Source organism: Nesoenas mayeri (genome assembly GCF_963082525.1).
Source record: "Nesoenas mayeri genome assembly, chromosome: 10".
Taxonomy (NCBI): domain Eukaryota; kingdom Metazoa; phylum Chordata; class Aves; order Columbiformes; family Columbidae; genus Nesoenas; species Nesoenas mayeri.
Window position 1 is genome coordinate 23,161,929 of NC_137560.1, and position 20,764 is coordinate 23,182,692.

General features: G+C 42.6%; 1 protein-coding gene across 2 annotated transcripts in view; it reads left to right on the plus strand.

The window, feature by feature from the left end:
* Positions 1–17,626, plus strand: part of ARHGEF3 (Rho guanine nucleotide exchange factor 3) — a gene marked incomplete at both ends in the record, with an annotated part of 81,394 nt that extends 63,768 nt beyond the window's left edge. For both annotated transcript variants that reach the window (XM_080350416.1, XM_080350417.1), the window contains 9 exons: positions 7,037–7,144; positions 10,068–10,238; positions 12,429–12,491; positions 12,826–12,922; positions 13,024–13,100; positions 13,838–14,095; positions 15,070–15,240; positions 16,164–16,350; positions 17,280–17,626. In XM_080350416.1, coding sequence (XP_080206542.1) covers positions 7,037–7,144; positions 10,068–10,238; positions 12,429–12,491; positions 12,826–12,922; positions 13,024–13,100; positions 13,838–14,095; positions 15,070–15,240; positions 16,164–16,350; positions 17,280–17,626 — 1,479 coding nt within the window. The remainder of the gene's footprint in view (positions 1–7,036; positions 7,145–10,067; positions 10,239–12,428; positions 12,492–12,825; positions 12,923–13,023; positions 13,101–13,837; positions 14,096–15,069; positions 15,241–16,163; positions 16,351–17,279) is intronic.
* Between the last annotated feature and the right edge of the window lie 3,138 nt (positions 17,627–20,764).

The window sequence follows — 20,764 nt, forward strand, 5'->3', positions numbered from 1 at the left end:
GGACCGGCCTGTCTGGGGCGAGGAGCCCGACTTAGTGCACACGTGTTGCAAACCTCAGCTCATCTTCAGCTGAGGACACTTTTCACCACTTCTCTATACGGCTTTTCACTGTGCCCCCGCTGGTTTCAGGTCCTCTTCTTTAGACCACTGTGATTAAGCCAAAATATCTCTGGATTTCGCTTTATTTGCTTGCAGAGGCTGGCAGGGGAGGGATAACAAACCTGCTCCCATCAGAGAGCACAGGGGGTGGATGGAGCCTTGTGGTTTTGAAGTAAGGTTGTATCATTGAGATACATAATTTATTGGCCAATCAAGTTGTCTTTAAATATCAATTGACTTAATAAATTCCTCTTGTGATGCTGGCAGTTTTACTGGTGGGAGGTCTACAGGTTTTAGGCTGGATTTTGTGGATGATTCCAGGTACCTTTGTGCAACACCGAACTAGACGTACAACTGCTTTAGAGTCACTCGCTCTGTTCTTCCCGACCGTCAGCCTCAGCTCGAGGACAGTGAGTGTTCTAGAGTTTCCCACTTGGAATATTTCTACGATACTACGAAGCAAATGCAGATTCAAGACTTTATAAAAGTGTAGTCTCTATTAGCGCCACTGACAACTGAGAATGTGGTTCTTATGTTAGATTTGCTTCCCTCTGAAGGTGCAAAAAGCCCGGGCTTCCCAGCTCAATTTATTTTTAGATTGTTTGCTGCATTAAGAGAATCCATTGTGACATAGGTTGTTTTTCTATTTTAACTTTTTCCCCCTCTATCTGCTGAAGGTAAAATGCTGATAAAATCCCATGGAACAGCTCTTGAATGTGTATTTTATTTTTTTTATTAAACTCCAGGTTTTGGGGACATTTATTAGAACTGTTTAATCTTAGGCCAATTTAACTAGTAGCAGACTAATAAAAATAATAATGTTGGGCTTCCTGCCATGACAAATGTTGACTTACCCTTATAAAGCTGACTAAAAACTAATAACCTTCCAAGTATAGGAGTATGGAAATTGAGCCAGGTACATGAAAACTGGAGCAGAGTGGTTCTGCTTTAGTTTGCTGGCATTGCTTGTGGATTCTATTGAAACAAAGGTCATGGTACTGTTTCAGTTTATAGTATCTTCCCTTTATTACATTGCTAACTCTTTTGAGACTAATTTTAATTAAAACATTTTGCACTAATGAATGCTCCCATAGCACAGAGTGAAATCTTTGGGTGTCTATTTATCTTTGCTCACAAATAGGAAGTATAGCAAACAGGGTAAAAAAATAACCAGCATCTTTTTTATAAAATGTCAAGAAAGTTAGCAACTCCAAATCCAGAACTGCTACAGGACTTGTTGGACTCCAGCAACTGAGGATGTTTTTAACAAGCGTTGCCAGTTTCAGCGGTTTTGCATGTGGATTAGGTTAGTTTGGTTTTGAAGGTAAACGGGATGAGTTCTAATAATCAAAAATGCTTGTTTCCTGGACTCGTTTTCACAGAGCACTTATTCCTGGGTTGCCTTGAAAATCTCTGTAAGTTCCTTTTGTTGAGTTTGTTTTTAAATACAATCAGACAACTCAACCCGATGTGCTCGCAGTGGTGCTGCCCCTGGGCCGGGGACACAAGCGTAACGACCCCTCAGGGAAGGATTTTCCCTTGTTTTCACATTCCGCACCGGTTCCGCGCAGCGGGGACGGTGGTTGGAGTCGCTGATAAGAGGTGGGAGAGTCACATGGAAAAACAATCATCGCAGCAGTGGCCACGCGTTTGCTTTTGCTGTTGAGTGGGAGGAAATGCGTGGCTAAGCCTGTCAGGAGCACCAAGTGGAAGAACTTAGAAGTGAAGAACTGAAGCAGCTCAGGGCTCTTCGGTCTGTGTTATCCAGGTCACTGGTTCTGCTGGGCTGCGGGCGATACACAGGGAGCCCGGCCTCCTCCTTTTTGTTCCCTTTCCTTCTGTTCATCAGAAATCTTTTGCTTGAGTAATTTATCCATCAAAGTGCACTAATTAAGCTGTGGGTGGCCTTGTTGGGTGACAATGTATAGAAAACTAATCGATACTATTAAATGGATTTAACTCACTCTGACACTGCTTTCAACTTTGGGAAGATTCCGTTCCTTACATCTGCTAGTAAAAGAATTATTTTGTGGATGAATGGTTCTCTTATGTGTGTAGTGTGATGCTGGATGCAATATATCCAATTATTAGGTGCCGGTTTCACTAATGCAGAAATAAAAATAGCATCAACTTAGCTGTCAGTACATTAGAATTAATGTAAGTGCGTAGTTCTTCAAAGGATCTTTGGCTTTACTGTGTGGCCGTGGCTGCGGAACACTCGGCGTGGCCCAGCAGTGGGTGCTGGGTGCTGAGATTCAGGCTCTTCAATGGTAATCCGTGTGTGATGCACAAGTTCTCTCTTTGCCAAGCTGTTGTCATTTTGAAACGACTGTATCACAGTTTTAAAACCAGCAGCTCATTCAGGTGTGTAAGGCAAGGAGACTTAAATTCTAGTCAAGATTTTCCAATGAAGAAGTGATCTGGAGCACTGTGTCCTTTGTGCCGAATTACAAGAATGCTGAGGCAAAGCATCTTCAGGGCTTTGTACCTATAGTTTCCTGTCTTAAATCGGTGATCGTCAGTGATTGTGCCATTGTGATTGCTCTAATCTTTCTTCCTATGGATTTGCCAGACAAGCACATGATAAATAAGCACTCAGAAGGGCACAGGAGTTGTTTGAAACATCCACTCTGTGGTTTCCAGAACCATCCAGATTTTGGACCCAGATTTGCTTGTTTTGTCAGTTTGTTACAGCTTCTGGAGTTCTCCTGGAGGCTGCACAGATACACAGTACTTCTAGCTTTAAATTGTGCTCTCTGAATTCAAATGTTACCCAAGTCATCTTGAGTTCAGCTATGCGGCACCCTCCAAAAGCCATCTGCTCTTTGTTCCAGCCCAGCCAGGTATTAATTTGACTTCACTTGACTGTTCAGCCTTTGAAGTTCCTGTACTCATGTTTCCCTCAGCTTTATTTAGCCTTATATCAAATTTAAATCCCTGTCAGATTAACTCTACTTGTTCACATATACCAGCTCCACATTTTGGAAACTCTGCCAAAGCGCAGTCTGGATATTTTGGATTTGGTTTTAACTTTGCGTGTTGTTTCACCGAGCCTTCGTGACTGTGAAATGCAGTCTAACATTTTATTTCAAAACTCTGAAATAATTTTTTAATACCAACAATACCAACTTTAAAAGGTCTGGCAAAACACTGTAACTCTTGAATTCTTTGTGTGATGATTTGGCCGGTTCCCAGGACAGGTTGTTGCAAGTGGATCCAGCCACTAAATCCCATCTCTGAATCCCATCTGCCTCTAAACTCCCCGGATCGCGAGGGGAGCAGGGGGAGCGATGCCCTGGGGCAGCTCTGCGTGTCCTGAGCACACGCTGACCTGGGACCTGCTGTTCATGTCCTGCGCAGACTGTCCGAACTGGAGCCTCCTCGTGCTGCACAGACCCAGGGCTGTTCCCGTGTGCTTACAGTCATATCCCCAAAGGTTCTGTGATCGCAGGACCCCTGGTTAACTGCAGAACCAGAGGTTTTTTTCAGAGACAAATGAGTGAAATAATGAACATGTACTAGGAATTCCTCACTGCAAGCAGTTTCTTCTTAAAAAAAAAAAGGAAGAGGCTTGGGAAGCAGCATCTGGAATGCAGCTCCCTGCTGGTGTTGGGCTGCTGTGCAAGCACACGTTCTGGTTGTACTAACATCTCTGGATAAAGCAGAGCAGTTCACACTCTCCTCTATCTGAGCTGTTGGTTGTGAAGATCAGAGCCCTTGGTGAGAAGAACAGTCATCTGTTTAAAACCCAGGTTTTTCTGCACTTGGCTGTGGAATTTTTCCCTGTGCAGATGCGTGGCCTCACCGATTCCTCGGCCGCTCTGCGGAGCTGCTGTGGGAGGCGACACAGCTGGAGGAGGATGTTGGTGGGAGGGGAGCTGGGGAGGGGAGCTGAAGACCACGCAATAGGAACCTGTGAGCGAGTGTCTCCGTTTCAGTATTAGCGGCTCACAGTTGTAGAATTGCTGTATTTTCATGGCACAGTCGAAGCCTCACCTGGATCAGCTCCATTGCTGTGACTGGGCCGGTTGCTCCTGCTGGGACACGGCTCTGGGGAGGTGCCGCCCCACTGGGCCGGGTTGGCAGCTCCGGCTGGGCCAGGACCCAGCAGCCTGCTTCCATGAGGGGTGAAAATCCCATCAGAAGCATTCAGAAAGCTTTCACTGTAATTAAGAACTTATGATTAACAAGATTTACTTTCAATCCTAATTGGTAAAGGTGTAAAGCCTTAGACTTCTGAAAAGATTCATTATGGTAAATAATTCTGTTGGAGAGAATCCCGTAATAATGCTTATCTCTTAATAGGATCAAATTCCTAACTTGAGCTACATGTTTTAGCTGTTTTGAATTCCAATCAGGTTTTTCAGTGCGAGATCAGAATACAAAGCACTATATGAGGAAGACAGAAAGGGCTGAGGCAGCAGCGGGATCCGCAGTCACAGCCCCTGCTGGTCCCTTCGCTGCTGCCCCACAGAACAAGCTCTACGAGAAACTCACGGCTCTCGGTGACAGCGGGAACTCTGCTGTGTCCCCTGGGCCGGCAGCATCCCTGGCCAGGGTGGCAGAGCCCTTGGCCTGTCCCATGTGGACAAGGGGAAATTGTATTGCTTTTTTCCCCGCTTTCACTCTCCAAGAGAAAGAAGGTGATTTCCGTTCTTTTTCCTCAGGTTATTTGATGCCGTACATCGATTTTCACAGCTGCCTGAGGTTTATGTGCCCCACAAGGCAGAGCAGATGAGGTCCTGGGCGAAGGGCTTTGCCTGCTGGCTTTGAGGAGTAATTAATGAACCTCAGCTGCAGTAACAGGGGACTTGCAAGTGTTCAAATATGGATAGACTGACTTGCTGGTCCTTACTTAGTTTTATGTGCTACTTGGGAAGTTTAATTCAAGTTTTTTGCAACACACTGGAAGGAAATGCTGCAGCAGTGAAATACAGATTTACTTCTTCTGTGATTTCGTTTGCTGTCAGTAGACTCCTCAGAAAATGATCCAACGCCTTCTGGACTTAGTTTTGTTATAAGGTGAGACTGAAAACTGCGCAAAATTCTTAATAGATCACAATGTGTGTGGAAAAGGTCTGTAAGATGCTGGGGAGCACTTAACTTTGAAGCAAGATTTGGCTATGACGTTGTGTGGATCAAATTTGTGCTTTTTGGCGTGAATTTTGTCTTTTGACCAAAGATCATCTACATGGCAGCAAAGCTAGAAGGTAATAGAATGGATACAGCAGTAAAGAAGGAGAAATCTTCTCTGTCAATCCTAATGCCCCCTTCCCTGTCTTCGGGAAAGTCCAGGCGGTCTTGATAGAAATGTTGCTTTCGGGGGTGAGATTTCTGCCTGCGCCGCCTCCGTGCTGCGGTGCCGCTGCTGGCGGAGCCGAGAACTCTGAGTGATCCGAAAAGAGACACAGCCGGTGGCTGAGCCAGCACGCAGAGAAGAACGGCAGCGGCACCTCACGGATCCTTCTCTTTTGGAGGGAGGGATGGTGATGCTGTAGATAATTATTCCGGTGGCGCTGCAGTGACGTAAAAAACCTCCTTCAAGAACCTGTGTCAAAGACATAGTTGCTGGAAAGGGAGGAATATGAATAGCTGTGGATGTGGCTTGATTTAGGCTGCTAAAATCTTTAATGGCGGGTTTCGCGTGTGATGGAATACATTATTTTTGCTAGAGGGTTAAATGCTTTGTCCCTCATCTCAGCTGGCATTTATGGATTTCCAGGTCTGCCTGCTGAGAAGTAAATTAAATATGTAGCAGCCTCTCACCTTTCCTCTGGTGCTGCTCCGATGGGAGAGAATTGCTCCTGCCAGTACTACAGATGATGATCATCTCGGCTGAGATTTATGATGTTTTGGTATCGAGAAGGATGGCAAATCTGCATTATTTCCAGAAGGATTTGAATTTCTGAACAAAAGGCTAATAGGGATTCTTCATGTTCTTAAAGCTCAGTCTGGGAAATGGGAGGCGTAGCAAGCCTGCACAAACTGTGAGCGTGGCTGAGAGAAGGATGAGCTGCTTTAGGATGTCCTTGAAATGCGATGTGGGATTTGTTTTTTAACTCCACTTGGAAGGTTTGGCTCTTTTTCTGTCAAAAGTTGCCTTTTGCATGTGCTGTTCAAGACCCATTAAATGTCAAATGGAGGTTAGGAAGCCAAGGGTAACTGTTCTATTTTTATGTATTTACAATCACTTTTCTTGTGTTACAATTTCTGTTAACTTCTTTAAATCTGCAGGACAATCGGCATTTTATATTGACGTGGTTATGTATTACTGTAAGCACTGTTAAAAGTATATCTGGAAAGAAAAACATTTAAGTTAGTGCTTTATGTTTCTTCCATTTTCCTTTCTATTTTATGCGAAAAATAAATATATGGAAACATGTTATTAGTGTGTTTGCCTGTATAGATAAGTATTTCCCTAGGAACATGCACTCAAAGGACAATTGCAGTTAGAGATTTCTATCTCAATGATATTTTCTGGAATGAAATACATTTAGGTGAATAGAGTCACACGCTGATAGCGCCAGAGGCAAAGAAACAAATGGAGTCAGTTGTATTTGGCAGCATTCCTTTCAACGACAGACTGATAACGTGTTAGCTGCAGAGCACTGCTGAGTTTTCTCCTTTGCGTTAATAGCATTCAATGACTTTGTCTTTGTTTACCTCTCCCTGTTACCTGCTCCCACCATGTCAGCTTCTCCATCGTTGCATTTTTTAGCTGTTCCCAGGTTCTATATGTACCAGCCAAGAGTAACCTGTCACTGTCACCGCGTGAAACTGCTGTTGTTTATCTCCTGCCCTAATTATACACCAGGCTTACAAAGTCTCTTTTGACGAACGCTTTCTTAGGATGATCAGCAGAACTGGCAATGATGTTTATGTGCCGATGCTCACACTCCCCTTGTTTTTTTTCCATTCCCTTGTGCTCCCCCTCCAGGAGCCCAGCACCAAACGGGTCAAACCGCTCTCCAGAGTCACCTCCCTGGCGAGTCTCATCCCCCCGGTCCGGGCCACCCCGCTGAAGCGCTTCAGCCAGACGCTCCAGGTAATCCCAGTAAATGTGGCGCTGCACCCAGCTGTGGCGCTGCACCCAGCTGTGGCGCTGCACCCAGCTGTGGCGCTGCCAGGAGAACACATATACATTCCCAAACTCTCAAGCCAGCATGGGAGTGTGAGCTGCACATGTGCACACACACCCCGCGACAGGTCCAGGCAACTTCCCACTGCAGAACCACTCGACTTAGGACTCTCCCCTCAGAAACCACTCCTCCAGCCAGACGACTGGTGGGTTTTCATAACCAGTAAAAGACTATTGCACCTATAGCATATGAAAGTTGTTATACTAAAGGATTACGATTGCTTTTGGATGAACAGAATGTTCCGTGACACTTTCTATTAGTTTTGGTTGGTTTCTTTGAAAATGTTATTTTTGGTATCGTTAGTCATATAGGACTGCTGAATTTCCTTCTGTGGAGTGACCTTTGACCCTGCCTAAACAAAAGAGTTTGTGAACAATTGGAAACAAAGAAAAGGTCATTTTCCAAAGCCAATGATGAAAATCAACACAGGTCAAGCAGATTTGAAATGCAGTTTAGAAATGAAATAATTTTATAATTTCAATTTCTATATTATAGAGGAGGTGCGTAACATTTAACATACTTAGAGACTAATGGAACTTTAATTTATAAAGGATTTGTGTCTTCAGACACACAACATTTGTGCATTCCACTCCTGATGGTGATCACGAGTGTGACCAGCTGGGAGCTGCAATACTGGTGGGTCTGGCTTGGAAAGCCGGACTGATTCCTCTTTAAAATGGTTCTTGTAAGGAGGCATGTATAACATCCAAAGAAAATTATTTAACAAGCCTAATTTCTTTGTTGAGAGGAAATTTAAAAATACCTTGAATGTATTAAAAATGATCAAAGTTAACTTAATTGGAGCATTATTACTGAAGCTATCTGTTAAGGAGGCAAGAAATACCACCCTAGAGCTTGGGAGACTTACGACAAATAAAGTTATGGGAAAGAACTCTATTATTTGGTGGTGGTGGTTTTCTAGGAAGCAGAAGGGCCTTACATTAGTTCCAGTTGTGAAGGGTGTGCATAGTGAATTCATTTTTGGCTGAACTACTTGTGAGGCCGGCGCTTCGTCTCCGTCCCTGCGCTGTCCTGCGGGAGCCGCTGCCCTGAGACTGCGTTGTCCAGCACACTAGCGTATTTAATAAGGTTTGATTTACGCTGTCGAAAACAAACTGTCTTTTCATGGATGTAGCAGCAGCTTCCCAAGGTGAGCACTACATAAATGTGTTTCAGGGCAAATTTTCACCAAAATAGGAGAGCAAACAGTGGCTTTGCTGCAAGTCCTGCTGTTGCAAGCATTTCTGTCTTGCTCTGTTCGTATATTGTACTCTGTATATGTGGCTTTCCACCTGGAAATGAAGAGAATTTGTTTTGTTTTAAATATTCTTCCCCAAGGCAATTGAAAGATGATTGTGTTATGTAAGGCATGTTTTAAATGACAACAAAAATGTGGAGTATTTTGCCAATGTGAAATGCTTGAGGCATTTCAGAGGTAAGAGCTCAAAAAGAAGCCTCTAATTTTAAGGAAGCAAGAAGGGAATATTTTCAAAATAAAACAATGAGAGCATAAAGTATCCATCTGTAGCCTGAACTCCTTCGAAGAGTCTACACGCAAATAGAACTCTCAAGCCTCACTTAAAATTGGACTTGTTCTTATTGAAGTTTAGGAGCAGAGCACATGATGGACACAGAGATGCTGGTGCACGTCACCAGAGCTCAGCGGCTCCAGAACCACTGATAGTGATTCTACACCAGCAGAACCCAGCGCTGGTGTTTCCAGTTTGGATCTGCCAGCACTGACTGTTTAATGCCTTTCTTCAAGTGCTAAGAAATAATTAGGAGCAGGTGGTGTGAAAAGAATCTGGCTTGTTGCTTGTCATAAACATTAAAATGTGAATATTGACATAGACATTCTAATCTGAACATGAACGTATCTTTTCCTGAAAAGTAATGTGATCATTCCTCTGTTTTCAACCAGATACCCCTTTCACACCTTTCTGTGTGAATGAGTTTCTTGATCTCATTGCACATCACACGAGGCAGGATGGTGCCAGTTGAAATGGTTTCTTCATGTATCAAAACCGGTTTGCTCAGAGCATTCTAGCACTAGTTACTTGATCCTGCTTATGGACAGATCTGGAATGATTCTACCCATCAGATCTTTCATGATTCTAACAGTTTACCAAGAAACCCCAGTATTGCCGTCAGGTAGCAAGACACTTGTTAGGGAATGAGGAAAGGTGCTGATGGGCAATCTCGCTTCATGAACCCTCTTTCTGACCAACTGAGAAAACGCTTATTTCTTAAACCATTAATGCAGTTTTGATGTAATGCACCTTTTCATCTGCTACCCTTGAGGTAGAACCTTTTGTTTCTCAGTACAGACATCTTAGAGTAATCCCACCCCCCAAAAATAAACCAACCCCAGCAATTCTGTTGGCTTGAGCTGATACACGCGGTGAGTTCAGCTGCCAGGCTGTGCAGAGTTCCTGTGTAACAACTGAATCTTGCTTCCAAAGTGAACCAAAAAAATCATTCGTACTAGTTTGGTCTCCAAAATTTGCATTAATTCTAAATTGGTAAGTATTAGAGGTCTAATGAGGCAGACATATGTAATGCATGAATAATTCCTGTCTTTTTACTGAACTGAAACTTTGTGTTTGCTCAGCTATGTTGGTGTGTTGTACCATTCTGCCCTTACCCCTGTAGTTCATTTTTGTTGCATGGTATATGGACGCATTGGATAGTGTTTTAAATGTGTTGAACAGGCCATGGCAATAGTTTGCTGCAGGAATGGAAACACTGCCCTTCCATAAAGATGTATTAAAAACCTGTGTACTGCCAAACCGCTGTACCACTGAAGCGCGTTCTTGTCTGGCTTTGCAGCGTTCCATCAGTTTCCGCAGCGACAGTCGCCCCGACCTGTTCAGCCCGCGGCCGTGGGCCCGGAACGTGGCCCCTGCTCACACCAAGCGCAGAGACAGCAAACTGTGGAGCGAGACCTTCGATGTTTGCGTCAATCCCATGCTGACCTCCAAAGAAATCAAGCGGCAAGAGGTATCTTTTTTGGTTTTTTACTAGAAATGCCATGTTCAAAAGTCATTTTTCAAGCCCAGAGCTGAGGAGTGCTGCTGGGCACTGGGGTAGTGCTTGAAGCTTTCCTGAAGTTAAACGGAACATCACCAACTCCACTAGAAGCAGAATTTCACCCCTTGTCTTTACAATTCAAGTGATATCAGATGAACATATTATTTTTAAAAATCAGCTCATCATAGTTCCTTAATAAATGTGAAGTTACTAAGATGTGTTGTGATTTGCTGCACGTGTGCTTGTTCTGTATGACCATTTCTGTAGTGCTGGTTGATACTTTGCTGGTTCATTGCGCTGTTTTAGTAAGGACAGAAGAACATGCTATTTCAGGAACAGGTGCTCATCGAGGGATACGCATGCACAGAACTGCACAATCATTTCCCTTCCCTTTGAGGAAGTTTTCAGTGCTAGAAAGATGAAATATTGATCAAAAGGGCATCTTGCAAAGCACAAAAGAGTACATCTGTTGTTTTAATGTGTCGTACATGACAAATTCTAAATAGTTCATGTTACAGCCAGTGACAGAGCTCCCGTGGAATCAAGGGGTTTGGTTTTGCCTCTACAGAAATTTCCAGCAGTATCAACAAGCTTTGTAACAATCTCTCTGAGAATGCTTCAGGGGCTGAGTTGTAAATCAAACAAAAGGAACATCAAGCATTTCTTGCACAGCTTTTGACATTGTGCAAGAATCCTTAGGAAATAACTTTTAAAATTGAGAACTTCAAAGGCAGCTTATTGGAAAAATGAACTGTAGAAGCTGTTTGCATGGCCTGACAGTCACTGCTGCCTCGAGGCAGGACTCAGGACCATTCTAGAGCCCAGGGAAATGAGCTGTATTCCAGGAAATTTTGCCTGGGAGTTGTGCTTTATATTGGTTCTCATTCTGCAGCCCCCAACAGAATATCTGCCAGGTAAGTAGAGCTCAGTCTTCATAACAAAAGCATGAACTGGTACCAGACTAAAAGTGCTCAGTACTAAAGATATGTTTTGAAGATCTGCCCTTCACTCATTAGACCGTGTAGAGCTTCTACCACTGCATGGCTTAAAATGGAACACAGTAAACTCCTATGCAAATGGTTGTATAAATGGTTAAGATGAGTCAAAATATCACAGCAAGGAGAACTCCCCCATCTGGAAACACGTCTGTTTGAAATAAATCAATTCTGTGGCTTTTTTCAGATAAGCATTTTATGAACAATTTGATATAGCTGTCTTTTAAAGTATACTGCATGTGATTCTGCATGGAATAAAGCCTTTATTTAGAATCAGAGAATGGGTTCGGTTGGAAACAATCTTAAAGCTTCTCCAGTGCCCCCCTGCCATGAGCAGGGACATCTTCACCAGCTCAGGGTGCTCAGAGCCCCGTCCAGCCTGGCCTGGGATGTCTCCAGGGATGGTTCATCCACCACTCTCTGGCCAGCCTGGGCCAGGCTCTCACCACCACACTCCTAGGGAAGAATTTCTTCCTTAAATGAAGTTTAAATCTCTTCTCTTTCCATTCAAAGACATCGCTCCTTGTTCTCTCACTACATGCCCTTGTGAAAACTCCCTCTCCAGCTTTCCTGTAGGTCCCTTTAGGTACCGGAGGCTGTGAGGTCTCCCGGAGCTTCTCTTCTCCAGCTGAACACCCCAATCCTCAGCCCATTCTCCCAGCAGAGCTTCTCCAGGAGCTCCATGTTCTTCTTACCTTGCGGGTCCCGGAGCTGGACCTGCTGGCCTCCTGGTGCACCCAGGACATGGCTGATTTCTGGCTGCAAGTGCCCATTGCCGGATCATGTTGAGCTTCTCGTCAGCCAGAACCCCCAGGTCCTTCTCCTCAGGGCTGCTGTCACTCCATCCTCCGCCCACTTTGCATTTGTCCTTGGGATTGCCCCGACCCACCTGCAGGACCTTGTGCTCAGCCTGGTTGAGCTTCGTGGGCTCGCATGGGCCCAGCGCTCCAGTGTGGCAGCCTCGGGATGCGGCCCCAGCCCCTGGTTGACCTGGCTGACCGTTGGTTGACGTGCCAGATTCAACCGGCCTCTTCCTGCCGTTAGATTTAGCAGAGAAACTCTGCTCCATGGGATAAAAACGGCTGTTCAGAATGTGATGTCAACTCAGCAAGTTGAGGAGAGATTAAATAAAGATATTTTAGAATATTTGTGTCTCTTTTTCCAGGCTATCTTTGAACTTTCCCAGGGAGAAGAAGACTTGATAGAAGATCTGAAGTTAGCAAAGAAGGTATGTTTTTTTTCTAAAAAAACCCAAATCATGACAAAGAGTTTGCATTGGTTCGTGTCACTTTTGAAATAATCCTTGCTTTTTGTAATTGCCAAGACAGTAAGGGGGGAAAAAACCCAAAACATTTCTGTTTTCCTGTTCTTTCTGAAACACTCGAATGTGCTGGTTTCGTTTTTTAAAAATATTAAATGGATGCTTTAAGATATCATTATGAAACTTTAAAGTATTCTCAGCAATTGGTCAGTTTTTACTTAGAGGGAGCTGTAAATGCTCTCACTAATTTATCAGCTATCAGTGCTATAGTAACTACAGAGCTCCCTTTTTTTCATTTCAGGCTTATCATGACCCAATGCTTAAACTTTCCATAATGACAGAGCAAGAGTTGAACCAAATTTTTGGAACGCTGGACTCTCTGATTCCTCTACATGAAGGTAAAACTCAAATAATCTTTGTCTGCGTTAGTATTGCACAAAGATTTATCGTCACCTGGTTCAGTAAGTGAAGTTTCTCTTCTTTTTTAATCGGGATCCAGATCTTCTTAGGCGACTTCAAGAAGTCAGGAAACCTGATGGATCAACAGAACATGTTGGCCATATCCTTGTGGGCTGGGTAAGTCAGAGATTTAATTCATTTGGGGACTTTACTTTGGAGCTGCAAATATAGTTTTTATCAGACAATTTCCATGTCAAAAATATATTATTGAGGTATTTTTAAAAAGGTAAGGCAACTACTAGTATCTCTGTATTTTTTTATTGCATAAAGTGATGTTAAATGTGTGTTTTCTGTTGAGTTTGAACACCAGTGAACTTCTCTTGATCCAAATATGTGTGAGTCTAATTTCTTTTGTTGAAGACTTGACACATATTGTGTGTTAGCACAGCAGGCTTTATAAATGGATATGTTGATCTAAGCTACATATAAGCTAGGGGTTTTTTTTCAGATTTAAGGCACAGTTCTGTCAGTTTGGTCGTGGTTCTTGAGGTCAATATAGAAGTTTGACTACAGAAGTTTGCTTATCTAAGAAAGCCAGATCTGGGATTGCTCATTCCTCAGCTTTAATTTCCATTCATAACTAAAATCAGACTGTTGTCTGCACTGAGTAGCGCTCAGGCTTGTCATGGGTATTTTTAATGCTTTGGAATAATGCTGGTGATCTCTAGAAAATAAGGGTTAAGCTTGTACTTCCTGATGGTTTAAGTGATAAACAAGGTGCTCAGAGGACCCTTGTGAACCTTATAAATGTTGGAAACATCATCAAGAAATGGTGGATAAACCTCCAGCTAAAAGATTCCTGCCATGAGTTCTGACATCCTGAATGACTTCCAATAATTTCTTCCTTTCCTCAGCTCCCGTGCCTGAACTCCTACGACAGCTACTGCAGCAACCAAGTGGCAGCCAAAGCGCTGTTGGATCACAAGAAGCAGGACCACCGAGTGCAGGATTTCCTGCAGCGCTGCTTGGAGTCGCCTTTCAGTCGCAAACTGGACCTTTGGAATTTCCTTGACATCCCGAGAAGCCGTTTGGTTAAGTACCCGTTACTGCTCCGAGAGATTCTGAGACACACACCAAACGATCACCTGGATCAGCAGCACCTGGAAGAAGCTGTGAGTTATTCTTGGCTTTGGGATTTTTTGGGAGATTGTAGCACTTTCAGCTTATTAATGAATCAAGGGGCACTACATAAAATATGGAAATGCTAATACTGATGCTAACAGCCCAAACTAATACATGAAATACCTAGCCCAAATTAAATCTCCAATTAAATCTGATTTTGATAGCAAAATAACAACAAAAAAAGGGGAGGATGGGAGGTGTTTTCCAGAGCTCTTGTCTGATCCTTGTCCATTTCATATTTATCTTTCAGTGTAATTTTCCTTTCTAATCTAAGTTGGGTAATGTGGAGGTTCCTGTTGAGGTTTTAGATCACTTAGATGAGATTTATTCCCTGGCATAGCCTCTGAATCTGGATTCATTCTCACCGTGGGAATGGTGCTGGTTTGCCTTCATTCTGGTTTTTATTCAGAATAGTATTGCACGTTTTGAAGGAAAACCAGAGCGATAAATCCAAAGCTTTAAACTTCCTTATTAATAGAAAGGGACCTGAGTCAGATATTTTGAAAGGCTTCTAAGATTTCTGTTCTTTTCCATATACATATATACACATATATAATCTAATAATATTCACACACATGCGAATGTGTATCTGTGAGTAAATGAGTTTATTGTAGCTGTTTGAAACAGACTTCTAAATTAATAAATAAATAAAGATCATCAGTATTCTTCTGCTTTTAAATATCTTAATTCTGTCTATTTGGGCTTGATATAAAGAAGTAAGTATCAGATTTTTAAGCCATTGCCAGAGAAAGTGATAAAGACAAACCGAAGTGTCTTTGTACACTGTAGTCTGCTTAATTCTGTTGCTAGTATTAATACTCTAACGGACTGGTCTGCAAAACATTAATGAAGAATATACTGTGAATTAAAATGTATTTTTTGGTAGATACAGCCCAAATTGTTGGGCAATAGCTGCGAATATTGGTGTAACGAAAGTTCATGTGTTTTCCTTATTTTTCTGTAGATAAATATAATTCAGGGCATAGTGGCTGAGATCAACGTGAAGACAGGTGAATCCGAGTGCCAGTATTACAAAGAGAGGCTGATTTATCTGGAAGAAGGACAGAGAGACGCACTGATTGACAATTCACGAGTTTTGTGCTGTCACGGTGAACTGAAGAACAACCGAGGAGTGGTAAGAAATAAATATTTAGTCATCAATTAAAGATACCTTCGTTTTGCATGGCGGCTGAAAGCGCTGTGGGTGTGCACACCCTCCCATAAATATGGAGTTGATCAATATTTGCTGTTATATATAACATGCATCTTTTTTGTTGGCAGTCAAATATCTCTATATGGAGATAGTAAATGTGTCTGTGTCTCTTAAGGAGACCTCACAATATCCCGGCCAGGTTGTAAATATGATAGATTTCAATAAAACTTGCAGGAAAATCTAAAAAAGGAAAGAAAAAATGTTATGTTTATAACGTAATGTTTATAATGACCCACAAAATGTACTAACCAATTTTAAGTCTGTCAAAGGCTGTGGTTATTAAGAATGTTTCACTTGATTAGTTGTTGAAGTCAAAGTTAATTTATTGACCAGAGAAATCTGGTATTTGATGCTGTGAATTCCAGGGTCTGCGCTGTTGGTGTCACAAACCGAGCTTTCTCTTGTCAAAAAACCTCAAACCGTGCAGGTTAGTAGATGGTAACAGAAGAGAAACCAGTCATTCTTGGATTTCTTTTTTCCTACAATTAAATAGAAACAATGTGAAATTTTGAGTGGACAAACAATGAAAAAAGATCTTTTTCTCATTAACTGAACTTAAGGAAGTTTTGGTAAAAAACTAAGTAAGTAATCAGGATTTGAAATGCATCTTTCAGCATGGGGAGCACTTTTCTGTAGCATGTTTCTGCAGACAGTAGGAGGATAGATATTAAGACATAGTCATTTGCTGTCAAGCCATAGGACTTTGAAATAGAGGGAAGAGAGAAATCCTTATTTATTCCAGCTATTGAAAACAGAAGGATATGCAGTACTAGAGTTTAAATAACTTCTGTTTAATGGTGTTGTACCAAAGGAGTAACGTGTTGTTATTGCTGGCCCTGTTGCAGAAGCTGCACGTGTTCCTGTTTGAGGAGGTGCTGGTGCTGACGCGGGCGGTGGCGCAGGGCGAGCAGCTCTGCTTCCAGCTGTACCGGCCGCCGCTGCCCGTGCGCGACCTGCTGCTGGAGGAGCTGCCGGACGGGGAGGTGCGGCTGGGCGGCTCCATCCGCGGCGCCTTCAGCAACAACGAGAGAAGTACGGCTGCGCTTTGCTGCTTATCTGCTGCCGTAGGCTCCCTAGAACCTTCACACGCCTGCCAGTGGGGCGGCAGGGGGTTCTCTCTAAACTCCACGTTATCCACATCCAACATCTTGATTTTTATTGCAGGCTGCTTTATTAGATTGTAACTTGCTTAGTTTAGATCTTTCCTCAAAGTTCACTATATTGATAAAGGGATTTCTCTGTACTGAATTGAGAAGAATATGTAGAATACAGTGGCAAAAGCACAAAATGATAAGCAAGTGTATTTTGAAATCTTAAGAAAAGCCTTAGCTGGTGTGGCTTTTCTCATACAAGGGAAATATTGCTTGCTGTTCCATAACTAAGTCTTTCAGCTGACAGGTAATTAACGTAGTGCTCAGCAATAAGACTGCAGCTATTCCTATTAATATCAAGACGTAAGAGTTCATGTCCTGCTCTTAAAGCATATTATAAAGATGCTTGTTTCTATTACAAGGGTGTTTGAATCTCACCTGTCTTGTGAAAACGTTGAGGGGGTTTTGTATGTGTTCGCTTCTTTGTGAAGTGAATGACAGAGACAACGCAAGAATTGAGTGAAGGTTCTGGAAATGTGTTTTGCAGAGGAGCAGGAGCAGAGGCGCTGATGTGTGGGGGCAGCCTTGATCCTGCTTGTTCACTGGAGCTTTATGGGGAGTTCACGCACAGCAGAACCAACATTGTTTAATTCAGCAATCAGAAATTATTAGAAGTGTTTGTGGTGTTCTGTGTTCCTGTCCCACAAAGCAAGGCAATACCTTGACTCTTCCCTCTGGGCTGACATGCGATTGGCAGGAAAACACCACAAGTCAGAGATTCTGCAGATTCTGTTATTTTTATATACTCATTTATTATAAAAACCATTCAGCCAAAGAATTCAGTGTTTTGATGTGTATTGTTTCTTTCAGTCAAAAACTTCTTCAGAGTCAGCCTCAAGAATGGGTCTCAAAGCCAGTCGCACGCTCTCCAAGCCAATGACTCCTTCAACAAACAGCAGTGGCTCAACTGCATCCGGCAGGCCAAAGAGAAGGCTTTGTGTGCGGGCACGGCTGGCGTGCCGAGCTCGGACACGCGTTTCCTTTTGTCGGCAGACGGCAGCAGAGCTGCCCCCGCAGAAACGGCGCTGGAGCAGATGGAGCACTCGGACTGCGAGTCCGACTGGAGCATGGACACCAGCGAGGTCGGCGCCGACTGCGAGCGCATGGAGCAGACAAACTCTTGTGGAAATGAGAAACAAATAGAAACCAACGTTTGACAAAAACTCAACAGTTCGTGGAAGAAAATCTGTCTCTTACCTGTGCAGTATTTGCATTCCAGACACGGAACCATTTGGAGAAGCACTTTTGAGATATTATTTGTGACGGTGTCAGTGCAGCCTCCTTGTGTTCGTACCCATGAACGTAGAACTGTAACTGCCCATCTGTATAAGCTGGAATCTCTTGCAACTCATGTCCTGTGATTATGTTCCATAAACATCTAAGGTGGATGAACGAGGTACTTGACCAGTTATTCTCAATGTCCTGCTGTAAAAAGAATCTCTAAACTACTGTTTATATGTGCATTACATAAAGAATCTCTTCATAATTTTTAAAGTACTTTATTTGCTCTTTAATGGGGCAGCTGAAGATGTGGACTTAAAATGGGGTTTCAGGGTGGGTATCAAGATCCTAATTTTTCATAAAGGCATGGAAGGAAAAAATAGTTTTGTGGAAAAAAGAAAAACATATTGCAATAACCCGTCTGAACTCCTGGGTGTTAAATCAACGAGAACTAGGAACAGCGGGCCCTGTAACCAGCAGCTCTTTAGGGATTCATTTTTCAAAATGAAGCATTGTGCTAAGATTCAGCAGCCACACTTCTTCCAGTCGGGTCAGTTCAAGTGGGCAGCGTAGTGCTACGGATTATTTATCAGAGTATGTAATGCTAAAAATAATCAACGGAAAAAACCCAAACCAAACCCACCTCCACAGCCAGCACTGAATTCAATGAAATGCTGAGAATACTGGGTATTGTAAATAAGCTGGTAGTTTGCTTTCAGTGCCATATATATATACATATATATATATATATAATTTTTTTTTAATCCCAAACAGGATAAGAATGGGAAAAAGCTTCCGCTTGTGAATAGGCCCTCTTCAGCATTTTGCACTCCACTGACCTCCACTGTTGGTTTTAAACACCACTGAACTAATGTTAAAACATTGAATTTTCTGTAACTGTCTGTTTACAATTACATGTAGTTGGTTTTTAAACTGACAATTTTGTATAAATGGTGCTCTACAAATACCCTATGGGATTATGTAGAGAAAGCTTAAACAAAAAGGGAATTGCTTTTCCTTTAGGATGTATTACATCCTTTATGTTTTTCTTGAGTTTTGTTTTAAAAGGTTTTATTGCATTTTATCTCCTGCTGTAATTGGAAATGTTACTGTGTTTGCTAGTGGCTGATTTAATCTCATGATGATGAGGAGCTATGGGTCACTGAAATGCAGTCTAAACCACTCCACATCCTGGTACTTTTCAGGAAGCCCTGGGTTATATTTGATTTCTTAGTATAAGAAATGATGGCAGTGCTGTATGGCGAGCTATGGAAATGATAAATTAAAGAGTTGAAATGATCCGTGATAACCTGTGCAAAGTGCGCGTACCAACAGAAGTAGAAAAACTGCTGTTATTGCCAAAAACGTTTTCTTGTGTTCTACAAGTTTACAGAAAACAGTAGATGTCAAGTATCGTACATGTATATATGCTGATGCGCATTACAGAGATCAGTGTGACAAGGTGATAAACAATAGAAAACCAAGCTATTTTTATTTTTTAAAGAAATGCCATTTTTACCCTCTAGAACATATTTCTGTATTTATAGTTTTTCAAAAAACTCAATTTTCTCTTCTGTTTCAGGCTTTGTAATTTATTTCAACTGCTTCATTTTTAGAGCTGAGCGAGTCTGGCAGTGAAGATGGGAGAAGGGGAGAGTGCGGAACAAAAGGGACAGGAAGGCAGATTAGGTGATGAACCCTGTTCGTAAAACCCGTTCAGCAAAATGAGCATGTCAAGTGTTCAGGTAGATAAGAAAGAATGAATGTGTGTATTGGCCTTTTTTTTTAAATAATAGCCTTAAAACATTTCTGGAAGCATTTCAAATAAATTACATTAAACCATTTTGATTTTGGTTTGGTTTGGTGGTTTGTGCAAGGAGATTACAAAGTGACGCTTAACATATGTGACCAACGCTCTTCTTTTGGTTCTCATGGAAGTGCTACAAATTTGGATTTGATTTGCTAGATACAAAATAATAATGAAGAAACAAGTCACTGCACTCGATTCAGCAGCACCCCTGAAGTTTTATATAGAACCAATTGACTAAGTAGGTGGAACAAAAAATTAACATGCTGTCATCAGTTTCTCCTTCCTGGTTGCTTGTGGGTCTCACCTCTACCCAATCTATATTATTCCAAAACACTGAGAAGATTAATTTTGCGGCATTAATTTGGGCAGCCAGTGAATCTCAGCAGAATAACTTACATTTGTTTGCTATCATTTAGCATCTCGTTTAGCATCACGTCCAACATGCGGCAGGGCACCTTTCAGCTTTGCTTTGTAGTTGACATGCACTTAGCTACCGATTTGATCTAATAAAGCTTTATAATGGTTTTTATTTTCAAGTCATCTTAAGGAATAAGCCTTCCAGTTGAAGATTGCTAACATAATTCTGGATTTGGGTAGGTTGTTTCGATTCTAGCACTCTTAAAATGCCGCTGCTTATGGAAGATTGACTTTGGGGGTGGGGGCGGACGATAAAATGTACCACAAAGGGTGGGTAAAATGTGGAATTATGAATGCGAAGTTAAGAGGAAAAGTAATAGAAGTAAATATGCGGGAGTGATCATCACGGTGAGTAACGCTGGTGTCCACAGAAGGGAGTGGAGCCCCCTTGACATGGGTCTTGCAGGAAATTCTCGGTGCCTGCACTGACCACAGCGCACAGCTGGGTCACGGGGGTCTGATGGGTCTCGGATCGCTGCCGTCTCACAGGCGCTCTCAGCGCCCTGGCAAGAAGGAGAATGAGAACAGGTGGGGTGTGTAAAAACCTCCTGCAAATCAGGTGTGAGTGCCCTCCCTGGGTCTTGTAGTCCGGGAGAGTGACAAGGGACAAGTCAGCAGGCTCTTGGGGCAGTTTTGTACCTTTTTGGCAAATCTTAGCAACCTGTTTGCACTTTTGTTCCTGTAAGGACAGTCAGTGTAGTCTCAGCTTGTGGAAGAATCTGAGGAAGCAGAACTAATAAAGGTTAAAACACAGATTGTCTTAACTGAGAAAGGTAAGTAAAGAGAAAGCCCTTTGAAGTCTGAACTGGTCTGAGATCACCAAGGGAAATGTAACTGTCGCGGTTGA